Below are 21,645 nucleotides of genomic sequence, written 5' to 3' on the forward strand. Positions count from 1 at the left end.
ATGCCAAATGTGAAACATAGAAGGGCTGTTAAAATGGCTCTGATATCTTGCAGGATTAGTTTGTTGCAATGATCAATTGCAGGGTTTTATGAACACCAAATATATGATGCCCTTGATGCCATGATGGGCACAAACACAACACATGCACACATCAGTCCTTCCAGGATTTTGCAGGATATTTTTCAGATTTTTGTAACCTAAAATGATAGATGTTGCAGGTGGGTTTCTCTCAAACGGCTTTAATATATACTGTATGTGACATTTCTATTGTTTTACAGTCAAAATGTAAACAGAGAACAATCTTATAAACATTTCATTTCTTTTAAGACTTCAGGGAACATTAGGCCTGATCATTTACATAAAGGAAACACTCGCTATGTTTCCATCCACCTATTTGTATGCGCATTTTGCACTTAATCACATAAAAAGTGCTTAAAATCTGAGTGAGATCCAAATTTACAATGTTTATTTTGCTAGTGCATATTGTTATTATTAAGGGGAGCAATTAATCCATGCAAATTAATCCACTGACATTTTGTTTTTGGTAATCTTTAATCAAAGCCTGAGCGTCATCTGCTTTTGGATTGGCTGCTTTTCTGATGATGTCAGTTTGACGCTTCAGCAACAATATTCTTAGCCACGCCCCTCTAACCGTTAGTTTACTACAGGGGTTTCCAAACATGGTCCTGGAGGGCCGGTGTCCTGCTTATTTTAGTTCCAACCTCTATTAACACATCTGAACCAGCTAATCAAGCTCTTTTTAGGCATACTTGAAACTTCCAGGCAAGTGTGACTGGGGAAGTTGGAGCTAAACTATGCAGTACACCGGCCCTCCAGGATCGAGTTTGGAAACTCCCGGTTAACTACAAGAGAATGGTGTGCAAATAGAAAGCCCCGCCCCCTACTCAATATTCTGTTTCAGTTGGAAGAACATCAACAAACTGAAATAAAAGTCTCAGCAACTTCATGCAAAACAACTCGCCAGTAACTTATTTAATGCATGTTCCTGTAAGAAAACATTGCAAATAATTGAAAATCCACCGACCGCAATAATCAAACCCTTGGGAACAACTGTGGTCGGAACAGGTCTGTGTTCTCTGGACTCCTCTCAAGCGGTGGGCTTCTTTATTCTGATAAGATCACGTGCTTATGATTAACACGGCTGGCTCCTTATTAGCTCCGTAATGTGACCCATTAGATGATTACGGAGGCATTATAAATAACCTGAGTTTTTCACTCCAGTTATCTTCATCTTGAAGCTTTCCCCTCCTTCCACCCCTACTTCCTCCCCCTTTTCCGATAGGGTGACACGGTGGCCCAGTGGCTAGCACTGTTGCCTCACAGCAAGAACACCGCTGGTCCAACCTCCTATCGGGCTGGTTGGTGTTTCTGTGCGGAGTTTACATGTTCTCCCCGTGTTCGTGTGGGTTTCCCCCGGGTCCCCTGGTTTCCTCCCACCATCCAAAAACATAAACAATAGCCAATCGACTAAACCAAATTATCACCGAAAACAGCACAAGTTTACACTTCTCACGCGGCGACAAGCAGGGGAGTTCTCGAGACCTACCTGAGCTTGAACTCCTCTCTCGCCCTTCTAACGGGAGGGAGCCCCGGGCTCGAGGATATTACGAGCTCAGGGCTCTCTCCCGGGACAGCATGCCAAATACGCTTTATTGATTATCAGCTAAGTGTGAACTCTTGAAAGTAATTATTTTAAATTATGAGTACACAAAAGTGTTTATTTTGATGGTCCGTTTGTTGAATATAAGTTACATTGCAACTAATTCTCATTAGATTATAAGTAGTTTCTTAGGTTTGGGAGTTTTTTTTGTTATTTATTTGGACGAATCAGGAACCATGCTGTCTATGGCGGATGAGGGAGCTCTCAGATTTCACCGAAAAAGATGCTTATTTGTGTTCAGAAGATGAACGAAGGTCTCAGGCGATTGAGCCAACATGAGGGTGAGTACTTATTAACCATTTTAATTTTTGGGGAATTTAAATTAGGGGTTTGAACATAGTTGTGTGGCAACAGTGTGTGAATATAACCAACCTCTAATGGTAAAAAGTAATACACACTTGATAAAAACAGTCTGCAGAAACACTTTGATCGACATTCTCCCGTTGTTGTACGTGTCATCAAACAGGGAAAGCCCCGCCCACTAGTGACCCTCATTAACATAAGCAGCCCTAAGTGAGAAGCAGCCGTCCACTGCCTTCTTCTTTTCACATTTTCAGTTTTTCACACAGATAACGTTAGTCTTGTTTGTGAATCTGCCGCTATGCTGACACACAGGCATTTATAGCTCCGCCCTCTTTTGAAAAGAGCACAATCTCATTTGCATTTAAAGCGACAGTCACCAAAACGCCACAATTTGGATCAAAGCCTACAAGTGTCCGTTTCAGAGAGTTGCTTGTGAGCTGAAACTTCACACACACTCCTGGGACTTCAGAGACTTATTTTGTATCTTGTAAAAAGGGGCATAACGGGTCCCCTTTAAAATCTCAGATCACAGAATGGCTAAATCCTGGAGGGACTGGTTATATAATAAACTCACGACTTATGTAAACTCACAGCGCGGTGTAAGGCAGTGCGGCTTCTTCTGTCTGCAGAGTCTGGTTTGCTTCCTCTCTCCAGCAGCATGTGCACACAGTCAGTGTGACGGCCCAGAGCGGCCAACATCAGCGGAGTCCTACACACACCACCAGACTGAGCTTACAAACAGCAGTACATCAAACCCGTGCAAAAAACAGGAAACACAGAGGGAAAGAGAAGGATTGGGAAAGTGTAATGAGTGGGGTGGTGACAACAAGGGTCGAACAAAACAAACGTAAACACAAAAGAAACAAAGGCAAGGCAAGTTTATTTCTATAGCACATTTCATACACAATGGTAATTCAAAGTGCTTTACATAAACGAGAATAAAAGAAATAATGATTAAAAGAATTAAAAATGATTAAAACAGATTAAAATGCATTAAAACGGGTTATAAAAGAATTAAAAACAAAAGAAATACATAATAGTGCGATCGGTGGGACGTAGCACAGTGCTCGTTCAGTAAAGGCAAAGCTAAACAGATGTGTGTTCAGTCTTGATTTGAATGTGCCTAATGTTGGAGCACATCTGATCATTTCTGGAAGCTGATTCCAGCAGCGGGGGGCGCTGTTAGTCGCTGAAGGTGGATTAACCCTGCTTTAAGTAACTGATGTATTGACATGGTGTCGAGATCCCGAACTGCAGATGTTTTCAAAACACTGCTCCAAAATGTTTCGAAACACCCAGGTCATGTGACTAAAGCGATTCAAAGCATCGGCCATTTCAGAAGCATTCCCATACCTGGAGAATCGGTGTTTGATTAACACGGTTGGAAACAAAACCAGCATCTAATGTAGCCTAGTGCAGTGTTTCCCAACTCTGTTCCTAAAGGCACACCAACAGTACACATTTTCAACCTCTCCCTAATCAAACACACCTGAATCAACTCATCAGAACATTAGAAGAGACTCCAAAACCTGAAGTTAATGGGTCAGATAAGGGAGACATCCAAAATATGTGCTGTTGGTGTGCCTCCAGGAACAGAGTTGGGAAACACTGGCCTAGTGGACCGTGCATTTCCAAAGAGTAGGGTTCACCAACCCTGTTCCTGGAGAGCTACCTTCCTGCAGATTTCAGTTGCAACCCTGACCCAACACACTTAATTATCAAGTGCTGCTTCAGGTCATAATTAATTGGTTCAGGTGTGTTTGATCAGGGTTGGAGCTGAATTATACAGGAAGGTAGCTCTCCAGGAACAGGGTTGGTGACCCCTGGCATAGAGTAACGCTGTGTCCCAATTCGCATACTATCCATCCTAAACAGCATTCGAAAATAGAATTAGTATGTGCCAAACCCTAGTATTTTGAAAAGAGTATGCCAAAGTTTCCCAGATGGTTTACTATTTCTGAAGTGTAGAAACGTCCATACTGTAACTGCTGATATTGCCCACGATACATTGCACGTTGGACGTGAATTTGATTAGAACTACAAACTCGGGTGAAAAGTGTAAATAAACTACAAACATGGCGGACCCGCGAGAATAGAGAGGCTTTGGTAAAGATGTTAATTTGACTGTTAATTAATATCTAGCCCATTAAATATTTAAATGGCATTTTCTGTGTTATATTTCATCTGTGTCAGCAATACTGAACTTATATAAAGACGTGTTTGGACATTAACATCTGAATGCAGATTTATCCAAAGACCTGACGAGATTTCTCTGTATGAAAGACTCGTGAATGGGAGATTAACCTGCTGCTGCTGCTTCTCCAATAGGGTAGGAAATTAAATATGACAGAAATGTTGATGATTGGCAGGACTCATAACTAAGCAACACAACGATCTGTTAACAAGGAGGCAGTATGTCCCAAAGCTTGCATACTCTTCTGTTACACACTCAAAAGTGTTTTTCCTTCTCAAAAAAAGTACATACTTTTAGGGCGTAGTATAAGTATGCGAACTGGGATGCAGCATAACTGTGCTGCAAATGTCCTGTGTTCGAATGTCGGCTTGTACAAATACTCAGAAATTGTGACTTGAAGTCTTTTAATAGTGTTAATTTGACTTTTTATTCACAAAGTGTCATCAACTTGACTTTAAATGATCAAAAAAAAAAGTCACTAACACAAAAATGTGTTGAAAATCTTCTCTCTGTTAAGCAGCACTTGAGTAATATCTGAAAAATAATTCAAATTTAACAGCAGATCTAATAATTGTGTCTTTAACTCTACCCGACTGATATACAGGACTATTCACAGTAGGTAGAATATTTAACCTGGACTCCCCACCAAACAGCTTTGACAGAATTAATTGTAAGAGATGTGACTGCATCGTATGACCACATTAAATCACACTAGATTAAAGTTATGAATGAAAGTGGCACTTACTGTCCATGCTTGTCCACCAGGTCAATGATGTTGTTTTTTTCAGCACTTTTCAACAGCATGAGCAGACAGTCAGTGTGGCCATTGGCAGCTATGAGGATAATAACGGATTCAACTAATTAACAAACAGACAATGCTTTATATTTTCTCAAAAATAACTGCACAATGCCAAATCTCCACCAATCAGCCGACGTTGTTCATCTCCACAAAAAATTATAGACATGTTTAAATGAAGTTTCATAAACTAATTTCGAGAGGAGCACGTGATATGATTGAGCACGACTGGCCGCTCATCTGTAATCAGTAATAATCCAATCAGAGTGATCCTAGTTTACTATAAATGGATCATTTTCTCCCTACTGCTCTATCTTCGTTTGGAAGAATCCCCCCTTCCACCCCATCTCCTCCTTTTCCTCCCTTTTTAAAGGGGGAGCTCTCGAGACCTACCTGATCTCGGATCTCCTGATATGCTTATTGACTGGGCTCCGAGCTCAGGGTTGCCAGCATGCCAAACCTGCTTTAAACACCAAGCATATCTAAGTGGGAACTCTTGAATTATTTTTTTAGAAACCTCAATGTGTATTTTTGGCCAAAACTACTGTGAGAGTTTACTAAAGAGACACAGGGCACAGTGAAACATTACAATTAGATTTTTTTCACTTGACCTTATTGCATATGCATTTTCAGACGTTTCACTTATGAAACAGCATTTATGGGAGTGTATTAAAATGAATTATGCAATGTGATTTACCATGTTTACCACAGGTTTATGTTCCATTACTTGTATATTCCCTAAAAATGGACGTCCAATCCCATTTTGTGTTGTTAGTAGATTACGCACACGTAACTCATCGTCACTGCCTGCTTGTGATTTACTGTAATTTGATCCATTTTTAGTGGATCATTTATTGCCATCTTTATGGGATTGTGCACTTATGTTAATTGGCAAAACTTATGCTAATTAACATATGGAATAAAATCACTTTTTTCTCATTTTACAACTTCCCCCATTTTTACTCCACGTTTTATTATTTTTTAATCCATTCAGCCGTTCTCCAGGTCTGGCGGGAGCACTTTGCGGTTCAATGATCTGATTCAATGATCTAAGCTAAGCTAAAATTGCTCTCACCAGACCCGGACATCGGCTGAATGGATTAAAAAAAATAAATAATGAAATGTTTAACTCTAGGGGAGCTGTAAAATTAGCCTATTTCCAAAATAAACCTGAAGTGTTCCTTTAATATCTGCACGCACCTGAAGCATGTAGGGGTGTCCAGTGGTGGACGGTCTCCCTGATGGAAAACAAAGCTCCTTGAAGCAGCAGCAGCTCCACACAGGAGCCGTGGCCCCTCAGAGCCGCCAAAAACAGAGCCGTTCGGCCCCTGGAGTCCTGCATGTCCACATTGACCAACGTTTCACACAGCAGCTGAAGAGCTTCACTGTGACCGTTATACGCCTGACGGAAACAACAGAGCAGGGGTGAGAAAAACACATCACTAGCTGGGTTTACATCCTAATGTAAAGCAAATATTTAAAGTTGGCAAAAATCCCAAATGTGAAGTAGGTGCATTTCCATTAAAGGGGAAATGAAGCACTCAGTCAAGTTTACATTATTTTGTACATTAGATTCCACTTTAATGAAAATATATCAAACAAACTCGATTAATGTAACCGTTTAGAAGAAAACAGCATGTTTTACTATAGCTTTACTATAGCTTGTATTTGCACCAGCTACACGTCCACAACTTCGAGCATTGGGTTAAATTAGGCTTTACAGTCTCCGTGTTCAGTCCTTTACTTCCACTGTATCTGTTCATCTGAGGGAACGGAACCAATCCTGTGACATCAGAAACAGCGACATTCTAAGATGGCGGCGCCCTTGTTCTAAAATCTATAGTAAAACATGCCGTTTTCTTCTAAATGGTTACATTAATCGATTTTGTTTAATATATTTTCAACCCCCCTTGGCTGCAGAACAAACCACTGTTGTCCAACGACTTGTCCTATTTAACCTAAACAAGCCTTTAAATTGCACTTTAAGCAATTAGTATCTTGCAAAATAACTAGTTTAATATACTGTACTGTCATCATGGCCAAGACAAAAGAAATTAGTCATTAAAACTATTGTTAAAAAATGTTTTCATTAAACAACACTTGATGAATCTATGAACAATAATTACAATTTCAAAGGAGGGCTAATAATTTTGTCTTTAAATCAACATGACTGATATACAGGACTTTTTACAGTAGGTCGATTATTTAACCTGGAATCCCCACCAAACAGCTTAGACACAACTCATTTCAAGAGATATAACTGCATCGTATGATCACTCAAGATCATAACTTTTGTTGTGTCGAAATGAAGTCATGACAGGCAGACAGGCTGAATACTCACCGCTAAGTGTAAAGGACTCACAGGAACACAATTCTCCAGATCTTCCACACATTTGAAAGACATTTCTATGAGCTAACAGAAAACAGCCATTAAGTCAAATCTTTCTGTACATCTTTAATGCGTAAACATACTGCAAAACCCCAAAAATTAAGGTAACTTAAATCATTTGAGGAATCCGATTGCAACAAACCATATAAGTTCATAAACTATGAGTCCTATGAGTACTGTAAACTTAATCCATTTGAGTAAACGAAGCAATATGAGCTCAATAAAACCCAATAAATGAAGAGTACTTAAACCAAACGAGTACTGGAAAACCTAATAAGTTAAGGCAACTCAAACCATCTGAGTAAACCAACTGCAGCAAACCATTCGAGTTAAAAACTAATCTATATGAGTACTGTGAACTTACTCCATCTAAGTTGAAGTAATGAGGTATTTAATTAACGTATTACCTTCAACACTGAGTTCAAAACTCTTTTCAAATGAGTAGAATTAACTTTCAGTAAATTCTGAGTTAGCTACACTCATTTCATTTGATAGAGTTGACTGTTGGGCTTTACAGTGTACCATTCATTTGTTTAGACTTCACATTTAACACTTCATTAGATCTAAATAGGCTTACAGATCTGTTTTTTCATACCAGTTTGAGGTTGTGTTTGTCCCCTCGGGCAGCAGCGTAATGGACTGGACTGAATCCTTCATTGTCTCGCAGTGTTGGATCAGCACCGCTTTGCAAAAGAAACTCTAAACACCTGTAAATAAACACAACACATAAGTTATCAGGCAGTACTGAGCTTTCTTATAGTTACTGAATTCAATTTAACCCCCAAAGGATGATTTACCAGAGAGCCTCCTCATCATTATCACCGCTGAGAGACGGTCTGTCAGGACTGGCCTGCTCAACTCTATTAAAGGCAGAAATATACTAAATAAATCATATTATTAATGAGTATGTTTACATGGACATCAGTAATGGAATTATTTGCCTTAATCTGAATAAGACAATAATATGATTCACATGTTCACATGAGTTGCTTATTGAATGTTCCTTTCACGATGCCGTTTTACAGGATATAGCACACAGATCGAGTAACGTCATTGCGCCACCGCGTTATCCACGTTTCCTCCGAAGTTTAATGTAATTTCAGGTGTTTCATTTTTAATTTGTGTACTTTAACTGCAGTTTGGCAGTTTCACTTTCATTCAGGAACATTTCATTCATGCCCCCCTGACAAACAAGATATTGGACGGGAGTATAAACTGCTGGAAGTGTGTAGTTTTAATGGAGTTTGATACCGCACGCCGTTTGGGAAAGAACCTCCGTATTCGTGATCCACTTTGTCCTTCAATGACTCGGTAGGTGCAGAGAATAGTGTCAAACAGCCACATGTGTATAGACTATCCTGTCGCAAAATGCGGTGAAAATCCTACATGACGGTAATAGTTTGATTGCGGTGTTTCCATGTCTGTACTGCAATTCAATAATGCCACTAAAATCGGCATACTCCACATGTCTTAATTTCTGTTTAGTTCGATTAGGACCTTACGGATTAAGGTAAGGATGTAAACCAACACAATCTCATGGCAATTCGTAACTTTTTGATTTGGTCTAGATCTAATTCGTACGAATTTAGTATGATTTGCTCATCCCCCAAAGACAGTTGGGGTTAGGTGCCACGCCTCCTTTTTAAAATCGTACAATTTCATACGTCTGAACACGTACGAATTCATACGAATTAGCCACTAAACTGACAAAACGTAAAATACTTATGATGTAAACATACTAATTGTCATATTTAACATCAGTGAAGTAGGTACACTACACTGCAACAAAACGCTTACTTCAGTTTTTTGTCTTGTTTCTAGTCCAAATATCTAAAATGTCTTAAATCATAAAGAATTTTCTGGACAAACACAAAATATTGTCTTGTTTTAAGAAATAATAAGTCAAAATTAAGTGAGTTTTTCCTTAAAACAAGCTAAATAATCAGCCAATGGGTTAAGCTACATAATCTTGTTTTTCCTTTTGACATTAGATTATTTCACTTACCCCATTGGCAGATTATTTGGCTTTTTTAAGGAAATAACTTAATTTTGGCATATTATTTCTTAAAACAAAATATTTTTGATCGTCTAGAAAATGTTTCTTGATTTAAGAACTTTTACATATTTAGACTAGAAACAAGACAAAAATCATTTTAGTAGCGACCAAAAGCTTTGGAAAATTAAGATTTTGTATGTTTTCTAAAGTCGCCTCTTGTGCGAAAACAAAAAGCAAAAATAGAAAAAAACTGAAATTTATTTACGATTTAAAATAACTGGCTTTAATTTTAATATATTTCAAAATATAATTTATTCCTTTGAATTTATTCAAAGCTTATTTTTAGCATCATTAGTCCAGAAATCATCTAATATTCGGACTTGCTGTTAAAGAATGTTTATTCTTTTTATTATTATGATTGTTACTATCAATATTTATTAACAGTTGATCAATGTGATGGTTCTTTGACGAACTGAAAGATCCATACATACTGATTAAACACTATACCATTCAAAATCTTGGATACTGTATTATCATTCATTCATTCATTTTCTTTTCGGCTTAGTCCCTTTATTAATCAGGGGTCACCACAGCGGAATGAACCGCCAACTTATCCAGCACATTTTTTACTCAGCGGATGCCCTTCCAGCCGCAACCCCTCACTGGGAAACACCCATACACTCCTGCACAGACTCACATAAACTACGGTCAATTTAGTATTCAATTCACCTGTACCGCATGTGTTTGGACTGTGAGGGAAACCTGGAGGAAACCCGGAGGAAACCCACGCCAACACGGGAAGAACATGCAAACTCCACACAGAAATGCCAACTGACTCAGCCAGGGCTCGAACCAGCGACCTTCTTGCTGTGAGGCGATTGTGCTACCCACTGCGCCACCGTGCTGCATAGTATTATCATTATACTGATATTATCATTATACTAACATTGTCAAAATTAATACTTTTATTCACAGTAGCAACGAAAAGTAGAGAAATGTTAGTGCAAAGAATATTGTGAATGCTGAACTTTGATGGTCGGTTAGTTGTTTACTGTACCTGTGAGAGGTTTGTGCGGCCGCTGCATAGTGCAGTGAACTACATCCATTGACATCCAGCTCATTAACATCAGCTCCAGCGTTCACCAGAGCCACCGTACACAGGTACGAGCCATTCACTGAGCTATAGTGCAAAGCAGACCTGTGGAAAAACCAGATCAACACTGTACACCGCTTATAGGGCAATAAGATAATATGAGCTAATTTATACATGTTTTATATTCATAATTAATATATATTCATGAAAACATTAAACGTGATTTTTCATACAATTTGTATTACACACACACACACACACACACACACACACACACACAAATACATATACATAAAATATCACTGATTTCTTTTATCTTTGCCATGATGACAGCACATAATATTTGACGAGATATTTTTCAAGATACTAGTATACAGCTTAAAGTGACATTTAAAGGCTTAACTAGGTTAATTAGGGTAATTAGGCAAGTCATTGCTTAACAGTGGTTTGTTCTGTAGACAATCCAAAACAAATATTGCTTAAAGGGGCTAATAATATTGACCTTAAATGTTTGTTTGTTTGTTTGTTTGTTTGTTTGTTTGTTTGTTTGTTTGTTCGTTCAATTAAAACTGATTTTATTCTAGCCGAAATAAAACCAACAAGACTTTCTCCAGAAGAAAAAAATATAATAGGTAAATACTGTGAAAAATTCCTGAATCTGTTAAACATCATTTATATTTATAAATTAAATACAAAAGCATTTTCACAAGAAATATCACATTTACAGGCTCCATTATATACACAACTTTGTATATAAATCAATATAATGATTTGATTATTATTGAATATGAATCACTTTACCTTCCTATGTTGTCCTTTATACTCAAATCGGCACCACTGTCCAACAGCAGCTTCAGACATTCGACGTTTCTGTCAATCGACAAAAACAAAGGATGTATATCTATATAAAACTACAACATTAATTAAAATACACTCACAGTCTCGTAAACACACATTTAGGCATTTATCTTACCTTCCTGAAGCAGCGATATGTAAACACGTCCTGCTCAGGCCGTCCAGAGTATTTATATCAAACCCTGCTGACAGACACGGTTTCTTAGCTAAAGATACACAGATGTACAGCACTGTGCATATGTTTAGTCATACCTGCCAACATTTAGTCTTCAGAATAATGTATGTTGCCAGATTGAGGTAAAACATGCTTCGAGATTTGAATATTTCGTCAGTTGTGTGAGGTGATGAGCTTCATACAAGATCTGGCAACTTGACAAACATGGACAAAAAGGCGATTCTTGGTAACTAGATTGGAAAATTATGAGGGTTTCCCGGGAGAAATAACAAAATGGGTGGGTGTTGGGAGGTGGGTGTGAAATATGGGAGACTTCATAGTTAGCAGCTTTGGTTTTAGGCCACTTGTACGCTGTTAAACATATCTGTTATTTACCAGTTTGCGTATTTTGTGTTTCACAAGTGTTTTCTGTTTATTTACGGTTGTGAATTGCATTATGGGATGTTGATCTCTGCTCTATCGACTTTTGATGTTGATAATTCAACTCTACAGTTTAACAAAGTGACTTTTATTGACATTTTAGTAGCTTAAATTAATAATTTAATTGTTATGTTTGATGTTTTCTTTGTCTATTTTTTTTTCTCACCCTCCTCTCTGCTTGTTTAGTCTTTAGGTTTCTTATTGGTTGACCATTCTGTCCATCATTATTATGACGAAGTCGGTTTCACCAATCCCCGGACGAGCCGCAAGGATTTAAAGCCCCGACAGACCAATGTGTGGTGTGCGCTCTGCCTCGGCGTACCATTTGTGCTCCATGCAAATTGATTGTGCTATGCTTCGGCTGTTTAGTGATTTATTATCTCAGTTTACTGTGGTAATTCGAGTTTGCTTGTTGAACTTTGTTGGCTTTAAGTAACATAATGTGATGGTTGTTGTGTGGTTCTAAACTTTGACCGTTTTATTCGGTTTGTTTTAGTTTAGATTGATGTTTTGTTAGATTAGCTTGAGTGTTTTGTCAGTTGTGTATTGAGTTTTGTAGCTTTAATGAGTTTAGTTCGGGTGTCGTATACACTGAAGATTTCGGTGTTTATTTGTATTTATTTTTGACGCCTAGCTTAGACTTTAGTTTTAAGGATCGTTTTGTTTTGTTAATTTCTTTGATTTGGCTTACACTCGTCGTTTTTGTGTTTAAAGATAATTATAAATGTTTGTTTTTTCTTTTTCCTCTCCAATTCCTGTTCAATAATTTTCATCTATTGAGTAAAAAGCTTAAATAGAGAATTGATTCTTGCCTCATCCTTGATCTGTCGCATACATTACACCTGTCTTACTTAAATGTTACAGCATCCCACTAACATCTTTAAAAACATCTTTAAAAACGTAACAATAATGTATAAGAAATGATATATAGAGAAATAAGTCTGTAAAATAACTGAAAATGTGCTGCAGCTTATTACAAGGTGTTTGTAGCATAATGTACAGCACCAACCCAGGCAATATAGCACTGCAAACTACTACAAATGTTCATAAACGTCACTTTTTCCAGCTTTTCCAAGGTTAAAAGTTTTTGGAAGAAAGATTAAGCTCCCATAATGCAATTCAAATGCAGAAATAAATGAGGAAAAATAAAAACATGAATCACAAAAGGTGGAAAACTGCTAATTTACAGATATTTTTTTACAGTTTTAATCATTTATTCAGTCATTTAATCAGTCATTTATTTCTTAAATCCTCAGATGTACACTGTAAAAAATGCTGGGTTCCACACAATTAATTCATGTTGTTCCAACACAAATCGATTAATAATTTTTACAAATTTAAGAGGAAAATAATACCTATAAGGGCATCTATTTTACCCCATTGTTATGATTTAATAGTCCTTTGTGTCTCCAGCATGTGTCTGTAAAGTTTCAGCTCAAAACACCCATCAGATTATTTATTATAGCTTTTAAAAGGTTGGCATTTTCTGCTTTGAACACACTGGAGCTGTTTTTGGCGCCTGTGCCTTTAATGTTAGCTCTCCCCGCCCACCGTTCCCACGTGCCTGTCAGAGTGTGCCTCAATCTCTGCCTCACCTGCCTCAGATAAACTGACAGACATGAAGGAAGCAGATCTCACGTAACGTTTGAGAGAAATACTACAGTAAGAACTTTCCCAATGATTATTTGATGTATTTGTTATGTGGAGTTACTTCAAGGCTTTCTGCAATGATGAGTCACACATAATGTCGTTACAAAGTTCACGCACACACTCAGCGAACACACACACACACACACACACACACACACACACATTTAGCTTTGCATTGTTTTTGCACAGCAAATGTGACAGGATACAGGTTAATATCCACTGCTGTAAGGACATCTGTTATGTTAATATACAAAATAAACCTGATTTAACGACCACAAACTGGGATCTTCTTTTATAATTGTACTGACATGCAGCTGTGGTGAAGAATTACAGCAATTTTACTGTCTTTATTACAAACATACACTGTTTTAAAAATGTGTTAAACTTGTGAAACTCACTCTCGAACATATTTGAAGATGATTGATGATCACAGAGCGCTCAACAGAGCTTTTAATCCCAGTTGCTTTGCGCACGTCCTGTCTTGTTATGATTATACGCGTTACTACGGAGACATGTTAATACGCGGCTGTCAATCAATTCGGTGGGCGGGGAAACCGCACTCCTACGTCACGTTGTGGTGGGCCTCAAAATGGGAGGGATTTGAGTCTTATCCGTCAGGAAATTTTAAAAAAGAGACCTGTTGTGTTTATATCACCCCAATATGACTGTGGACACACTATATCTACACACAGTTCTGTCCAAACAGCTTACAAAAGATGATTTTCATCATAGGTGCCGCTTAAGAATTGTGTTGTTTGTACTTTTTTTAAATGAGTCGTTTGAATAAGCAGCGAAGTTATTTTTTAACTGAAGAGTGTCAATAGAAAATGTCAGTTTTCTGTACATTTCCAAACATTTCTACTATTTATAATTAGATTAGATCTCTGTGACTCTTTTAAACTCCTTGAGAAAACAAAAAAAAATCTGACTGCATTATTTCAAATATAAGCGAAAATGAGACAGCCTTAAGACTTCTGCACAATACTGTACATCTGATTTATTTCCCAGAAAAGGAGATGGTGATTCCCAGGCAGTGTATATGTGTGATTTTACCTGAGGAAAGTAGCTTCCGACAACAGTCTGAAATGCCGTAAAACACCGCCAAGTGCAATGGAGTCATGCCATTAATGCCTCGCCTGTACAGAAAACACGTTTGTGTCACAGAAAATTACAATCAGTGTGGTGTAATGAGTAGGGCCTTTGCTATTTCTGCAGAATTATTTTGGTAGTATCATAACTAAAACCTTAATATGTTAAATAAAAAATAATATTTTTTAAACTTTTATTTAATGTTTACAATGGAAATCCAATTAGATTCACTTAATTTGGTAAACAAAGCAAGTCTCTCGTATAATATCTCTAATAAGAGACTGAAACTATTACTTTACAAACTGCGTTGTACATAAATCAGATGAACATTTTCACATTAATCAATATTATTACTGTAATTAATTAAAAAAACTGAATAAATATAGATTTACACACATTTACTCAAGTAAATAAACAGAATTAATGATGGGCTAAACATCTGCTGAGTTCTGCGTGCACAGATTCCGTGTGGGCCTAGTAATGGGTTACAAAGCAACTAGTTGCTGTAAATATATTAGTTAAGCTGTGAAAAGGTAAAGTAAGGGACTGCTGTTCACTCATTCATTCATTTTCTTTTCGGCTTAGTCCCTTTATTAATTAGGGATCGCCACAGCGGAATGAACCGCCAACTTATCCAGCATGTGTTTTATGTAGCGAATGCCCTTCCAGCTGCAACCCAGTACTGGGAAAGGATTACTGTTCATTTGTAGGTAATTTAATTAAACTTACTTATAGTTTACTCCCCTTAAATACTGTACATAAATAAGAAACTTTTGTGTATAAATCAATTCTAGAAGCAGAGTAATTTTTTTGTTGTTATACAAATATATTTCACAGAATAATTCTATTTTACGACCAAAAAATGTTATTTTTATCAATATAAATGGACATGTTTAAGTTTGTGTGGTTTTTAATTGTTATGTATGAACAGACCTGGCCACATCCGCACCGTTATTCAGCAGTTCACTGATGAGCAGCTCATGTCCATGTTTAGCAGCAGTGTGAAGAGCAGTGTTTCCATAATTATCCACACACTCCACCTCTGCGCCTACAAAACACAAGAGAACACACACAAAAAGTGTAGACAATCAGCATACCACAGTGAACATAAAAAGGAAATACATGTCATAAACAAAATACATGAATACAGGGAGTTTAAATAATTTAGTTGAGCTGAAATAATAATAATAATAATAATAAGAAGAAGAAGAAGAAGAAGAAGAAGAAAATATTTGAAAACGAAAAGAAAAAAGAAAAATAAAGAAAACCAAGCCTGTTAAACTGTAGAGTATATATATATATATATATATAGGTGTTTACCAGCGTGAGGGCAGGATCAACATTAGACCTTATCAGTTTAGATATATATATATATATATATATATATATATATATATATATATATATATATATATATATATATATATATATATATATATACATATATATATATATATATATATACATATATGTATATATATATACATATATATATATATATACATATATATATATATATATATATACATATATATATATATATATATATATATATGTATATATATATATATATATGTATATATATATATATATATGTATATATATATATATATATATATATATATATATATATATATATATATATATATATATATATATATATATATATTTAATATTGTTTTACTCAAACCAAAATAAAAGAAATAAGACCTTCTCCAGAAGAAAAATATAAAAGAAAATAATGTAAAAAATGTCCACGATCTGTTAATCATCACTTGGAAAATACTTGAGTTAAAATCTCACAGTTTTGTCTTGAACTGTAAATAAACCCCTTTAATGGCATCTTACAGCTATTAATTTCATTAAGTTTGTACTTTACCGTTCTGAATGAGTATTTGGGAACGGGTCAAGTGTCCATGAATGGCGGCCATGTGCAAAGGACTCTTCCCTTCTTTATTCTGAAATCAAAATAAAAGAAAGTTCAGAGAAATTAAAGATAATCAAGTTTTTGGTAACACTTTAATTTAACGGGGGCCTTATATGCACTTTTATAAGGTTTGTGTGAACATAACCAGCTTCTAATGGTAAACATTAATTAATTACATTTTTTATAATCACACTTGATAAAAAACAGTCTTCAGAAACACGTTTGTTTTTGTGAAAAGGGGGTACATTACATAGGTTTCCATTCATTTTATACTGTCCAAACCATATATTGTATTGCCCTCACCCCACCCTATCCCTAAACCCAACCATCACAGGAGACAGTGTGCAGCTTTACTCTCTCATTAACCTCATCCTGTGGGATTTATAATAGAAATGAGGATGTCACCAATGTCCTCATATTTCACCTCCTTTTTGTAATACCTGTGTCATACCTATGTCATTATACAGATTTGTGTCCTGATATGTCACAAAAACACGTACACACACGCACACACACACAGACATTTACACACAGAAGCTCATTAGTATTCACCATGCACAAGTAATTGCTGGATCCATTAAAATGAATACCGGAATGCAAAACGCGAATATCTGACATCGGAACAGGATCCGGCAAGATCAAATTAAGCACTGCCCTTAAGTACCAATTGTTACTATTATTACCTGCTTATTATTAAGATATTGGCTGTTTATTAGTACTTACATGTTCAGCATGACCTTATTGTACATCTCAAAATCCTACCAAATACCTAAACCCAACTACTACCTTACTAATTATTAATAAGCAGCAGATTGTGAAATATTGAGGCAAAAGTCTTGAGATAGGTTTCCAAACACCTATTTTTATCGCATTCAAAAAATGGCAAGATGCACATCCATTTTAAAGATGCACCTTACTAAAATGAATGCACAAAACTGAGGTGCTACGATGAATCACATTTACTGAATAAATTGTGGGCGATGTAGTGGCGCAGTAGGTGGTGCTGTCGCCTCACAGCAAGAAGGTCGCTGGTTCGAGCCTCAGCTGGGTCAGTTGGCGTTTCTGTGTGGAGTTTGCATGTTCTTCCTGCGTTTGCGTGGGTTTCCTCTGGGTGCTCCGGTTTCCCCCACAGTCCAAAGACATGTGGTACAGGTGAATTGGGAAGGCTAAATTGTCCGCAGTGTATGAGTGTGATTGTGTGAATGAGTGTGTGTGGATGTTTCCCAGAGATGGGTTGCGGCTGGAAGGGCATCCGCTGCGTAAAACGTGCTGGATAAGTTGGCGGTTCATTCCACTGTGGTGACCCCAGATTAATAAAGGGACTAAGCCGAAAAGAAAATGAATGAATGAATGAATAAATTCAACATCTAAAATGCTGTATTGCTCATTCTACAATCCCTCAGCCAAAGCCTGTCATCACAGTGGTTCAGTATTATTATTATTATATTATTATTCCTTCCAGAACTTCCAGAACCTGCATTTCGTTGCCTTGTACTTGTACATGTGTGATGACAATAAATTGAATCTAATCTAATCTAATCTAATGAGCATCTGTCTGCGCTCCCAAAGAGCGCCTCGCCATTCAAAAACCACCGCATTGTGTTCATTTCATCTGCTAAGGCAGTGTTTCCCAACCCTGTTCCTGGAGGCACACCAACAGTACATATTTTGGATGTCTCCCTTTTCTGACTAATTAACTTCAGGTGTTGGAGTCTCTTCTGATGTTATGATGAGTTGATTCAGGTGTGTTTGATTAGGGAGAGGTTGAAAATGTGTACTGTTGGTGTGCCTTCAGGAACAGGGTTGGGAAACACTGTTCTAAGGTGCAGCTCGTAAGAAGAAGGCCTACGGTTGCTTCTCCTACTGCACAAAACTGAATTTTTTCTGTCTGAAATTTGGCACCAGTTAATCAGGAATTGAGGATTTTATTCCCTTTGAATTATTGGATGGAAACGCTGCTTTATTTGCAAATGTTTTATGTGCTATTCCAGTTTTGCACATCTTTACATGGAGGCATAGCTATAGTTCATGGTTATTTAATAGCAGGAATTATACTTTAAAATAAAGTGTGAGCATTTTCAGCAATTACATCTATTAATATTGATCCTTCTCCGTTAATTGGCCTGTTCGGAGTTCTTCCCCCTGACTGTGAGTTACCATTTTATTTTTCTGAATTAATAGCTTTTCTGTCATTATTAGCTAGGCGGTGCATTTTGTTGCAGTGGAAGTCTTCTCAACCCCCATCCCATACTCAGTGGATTAAAGATGCCTTATTTTTTGTTAAATTAGAAAAAATTAAACAGTCTTCGAGGTTCAGTGGTCAAATTTTCTAATATTTGGTTGCCTTTTTTGGAACATGTCAAATCTCTGAGACTTGAGGCAATTACTGTGGAGTGAAGGGTTGCCATTCTTGCATTTTTGTTTTGATCTGTGCTTCCAGTTGAGTATTAGTGCTGCTGATATAGCACAAACATACAACTTTTTCTTGACATAGAACCACAAGTTTTAAGAATGTGCTACCCTCCAGCCTATTTAGTTTAATACACTTTCCCTTTTCTCTCGCTTTTTTTTTTTTTCTTGTTTTTTTGTTTATTTCAAAATTTCTTTTTTATTTTTTCTATTTGTTTATTTTATTTTATTTTATTATTACTGTTTATTTTACTCAATACACCATGCTGTCAACCTCAACGTCTGGTACAGACCTGTTTATATGCTCAATTTGAAAATTGATTTATGCACATCATATAGTGTTTATGCATGTCATATACTGTGTGTCGCACAATATGAGGGTTATAGTGGTTTATTATTATTATTTTTTTAATCAATGTTGTACTGTTATATATATATATTTTTTTCTGTTTGTACTGTTATTGTCTCTTTTTACTTTGTTAACTGTCAAAAAAATCTAATAAATAAATCTTTAAAAAAAAAAAAACACTAAACAGAAGTTGAAAACACGCCAAAAAAAAAATAATAATAAATAAAAAAAATAAATAAAGTGTGAGCAAGTGTTTGTTAAAGCTGCTTCAGCGTTCATGCGTGTCTGACCGGAATGTTAACATGTGCTCTGTTATTGACCAGCAGCTCCAGACACAGGGCTCCATCGGGAGATTCAGCACACATATGCAGAGGTGTGGAGCCGCGCAGGTTCGGACGGCTCACATCCGCACCGCAGTTCACCAAATCACACACTACTGACTCCAGACCAGCACTGCACACCATGTGGAGAGCGCTGTTACCAGAACCATCCACCTCATCAATCTGGAAACAAGAGTTGAAATCTTTACTTTAGACTCTGTGTTGCATCCCAATTCAATTAGAGTCTTAAAGGGATAGTTCACCAAAAAAAAAAGAAAAGAAAAACTCATCATTTCATCTTCACGTTTTTAAACCAAGAGTTTTTTCTTCTGTTGAACACAAAAGAAGAGCATCTGAAAAATATTGCAAACATTTGAGCAAAGAACAGGGACAGCACGGTGGCTCAGTGGTTAGCACTGTCACCTCACAGCAAGGGCTGTGTCAGTCGGCATCTCTGTGTGGAGTTTGCATGTTCTCCCCTTGTTGGTGTGGGTTTTTATCCTGATTCTCCGGTTTCCCCCACAGTCCAAACACATGTGCTATAGGTGAATTGATATACTAAATTGCCTGTAGTGTATGAGTGTGAATGAGTGTATGGGTTTTCCAGTACTGGGTTGCAGCTGGAAGGGTATCCGCTGTGTAAAACTCATCCTGTATAAGTTGGCGGTTCATTCCGCTGTGGCGACCTTCTGATGAATAAAAGGACTAAATCAAAGGAAAATGAATGAATAGGTGAGCAAAGAACTTCCATAGTATTTATTATCCTACTATATGTTTACCATACTCCATAGTAGGAAAATAAATACTATGGAAGTCAATGGTTACCAGTTTTCTAACATTTTTTAAAATATCTTCTTTGGTGTTCAACAGAAAATAGAAACTCATTAAGGTTCAGAACTATTTAAAGGAGAGTAAATAGTGAGTGAATTTAAATTTTGGGTAAACTATCCCTTTAAGATTTTTTATTTATACAAATATATTAAATAAGATTATGTAAGAAATATTTATAAGATTACATAGGAAATATTTAAATACATTAAATACATTTAGATTAAAAAAATGTTTTGATCTTTTCATTTCGTTTTTTTTTAGGCAGAAAAACAACACTAAGAGAAACCCAACAAACAAACAAACCCCAAATAACACTCAGACTTAAAATAATAATAATAATAATACATTACATTTAGCTATATTCCTCCACAGCACAGTTCTCCACAAAAGTTATAAAAAGTTGCCAAGTTTTAAAATAATCTCTTATATCACCTTTTCATAAAACATCTATTTCTAATTGTAATTCTAATTAAAGCAGTTTTTCTAATTGTATTTTATACATAAACTCTTTAATCCAGTGTTTAAAAGTTGGAGGTGAGGAGCATCTCCATTCAAACTGAATAAGTCTCCTGGGTATGATACAAGAGGAAAAAGCATTAGCGTCAGACTGGGATTTTCTTAGATTATAGTCTTGAGTGGTGATTCCCAATATTGCTGCCATCATAGTCAAGCAATTATTAAAAATGATATTTGATATATGGAACAAAATTAATGACAAAAGTATATGAAATACAGAAAATCTCAGGACCTAAAAAACAAACCCTGATAATTCATGTGTTAATTCAGTGCATAATTTGTCTGAGTCAGTTCTATTCAACAAGCTTTTTATTTCAAATACTTTTGTCATTAATGTTGTTCCATATACAGTTGAAGTCAAAATTTTCGTCTTCAAATATTTCCCAAATGAGGTTTAACAAGGAATTTTCCACAGTATTTCCTATAATATTTTTTCTTCTGGAGAAAGTCTTGTTTGTTTTATTTTGGGTAGATTAAAAGCAGTTCTTAATTTTTTAAACTCATTTCAAGCTCAAAATTATTAGCCCCCTTTAGCTATATTAGTTTTCCCATTGTCTACAGAACAAACCATCGTTATACAATGACTTGCCTAATTATCTCAATGAGCCTAGTTAAGCCTTTAAATGTCACTTTCAGCTGAATACTAGTATCT

General features: G+C 36.4%; 1 protein-coding gene across 1 annotated transcript in view; it reads right to left on the minus strand.

The window, feature by feature from the left end:
- LOC130237058 (serine/threonine-protein phosphatase 6 regulatory ankyrin repeat subunit C-like) overlaps nucleotides 1-21,645 on the minus strand; it is a 42,093-nt gene that overhangs the window by 12,719 nt on the left and 7,729 nt on the right. The window contains exons 8-20 of the mRNA XM_056467857.1: nucleotides 19,617-19,829; nucleotides 16,521-16,599; nucleotides 15,575-15,689; nucleotides 14,606-14,688; nucleotides 11,426-11,489; nucleotides 11,254-11,322; nucleotides 10,417-10,557; nucleotides 8,161-8,223; nucleotides 7,959-8,070; nucleotides 7,316-7,387; nucleotides 6,175-6,376; nucleotides 4,924-5,011; nucleotides 2,576-2,693 (exon numbers count right to left, since the gene is read on the minus strand). Coding sequence (XP_056323832.1) covers nucleotides 2,576-2,693; nucleotides 4,924-5,011; nucleotides 6,175-6,376; nucleotides 7,316-7,387; nucleotides 7,959-8,070; nucleotides 8,161-8,223; nucleotides 10,417-10,557; nucleotides 11,254-11,322; nucleotides 11,426-11,489; nucleotides 14,606-14,688; nucleotides 15,575-15,689; nucleotides 16,521-16,599; nucleotides 19,617-19,829 — 1,419 coding nt within the window. The remainder of the gene's footprint in view (nucleotides 1-2,575; nucleotides 2,694-4,923; nucleotides 5,012-6,174; nucleotides 6,377-7,315; nucleotides 7,388-7,958; nucleotides 8,071-8,160; nucleotides 8,224-10,416; nucleotides 10,558-11,253; nucleotides 11,323-11,425; nucleotides 11,490-14,605; nucleotides 14,689-15,574; nucleotides 15,690-16,520; nucleotides 16,600-19,616; nucleotides 19,830-21,645) is intronic.

Source organism: Danio aesculapii, chromosome 11, assembly GCF_903798145.1.
Source record: "Danio aesculapii chromosome 11, fDanAes4.1, whole genome shotgun sequence".
Taxonomy (NCBI): Eukaryota; Metazoa; Chordata; class Actinopteri; order Cypriniformes; family Danionidae; genus Danio; species Danio aesculapii.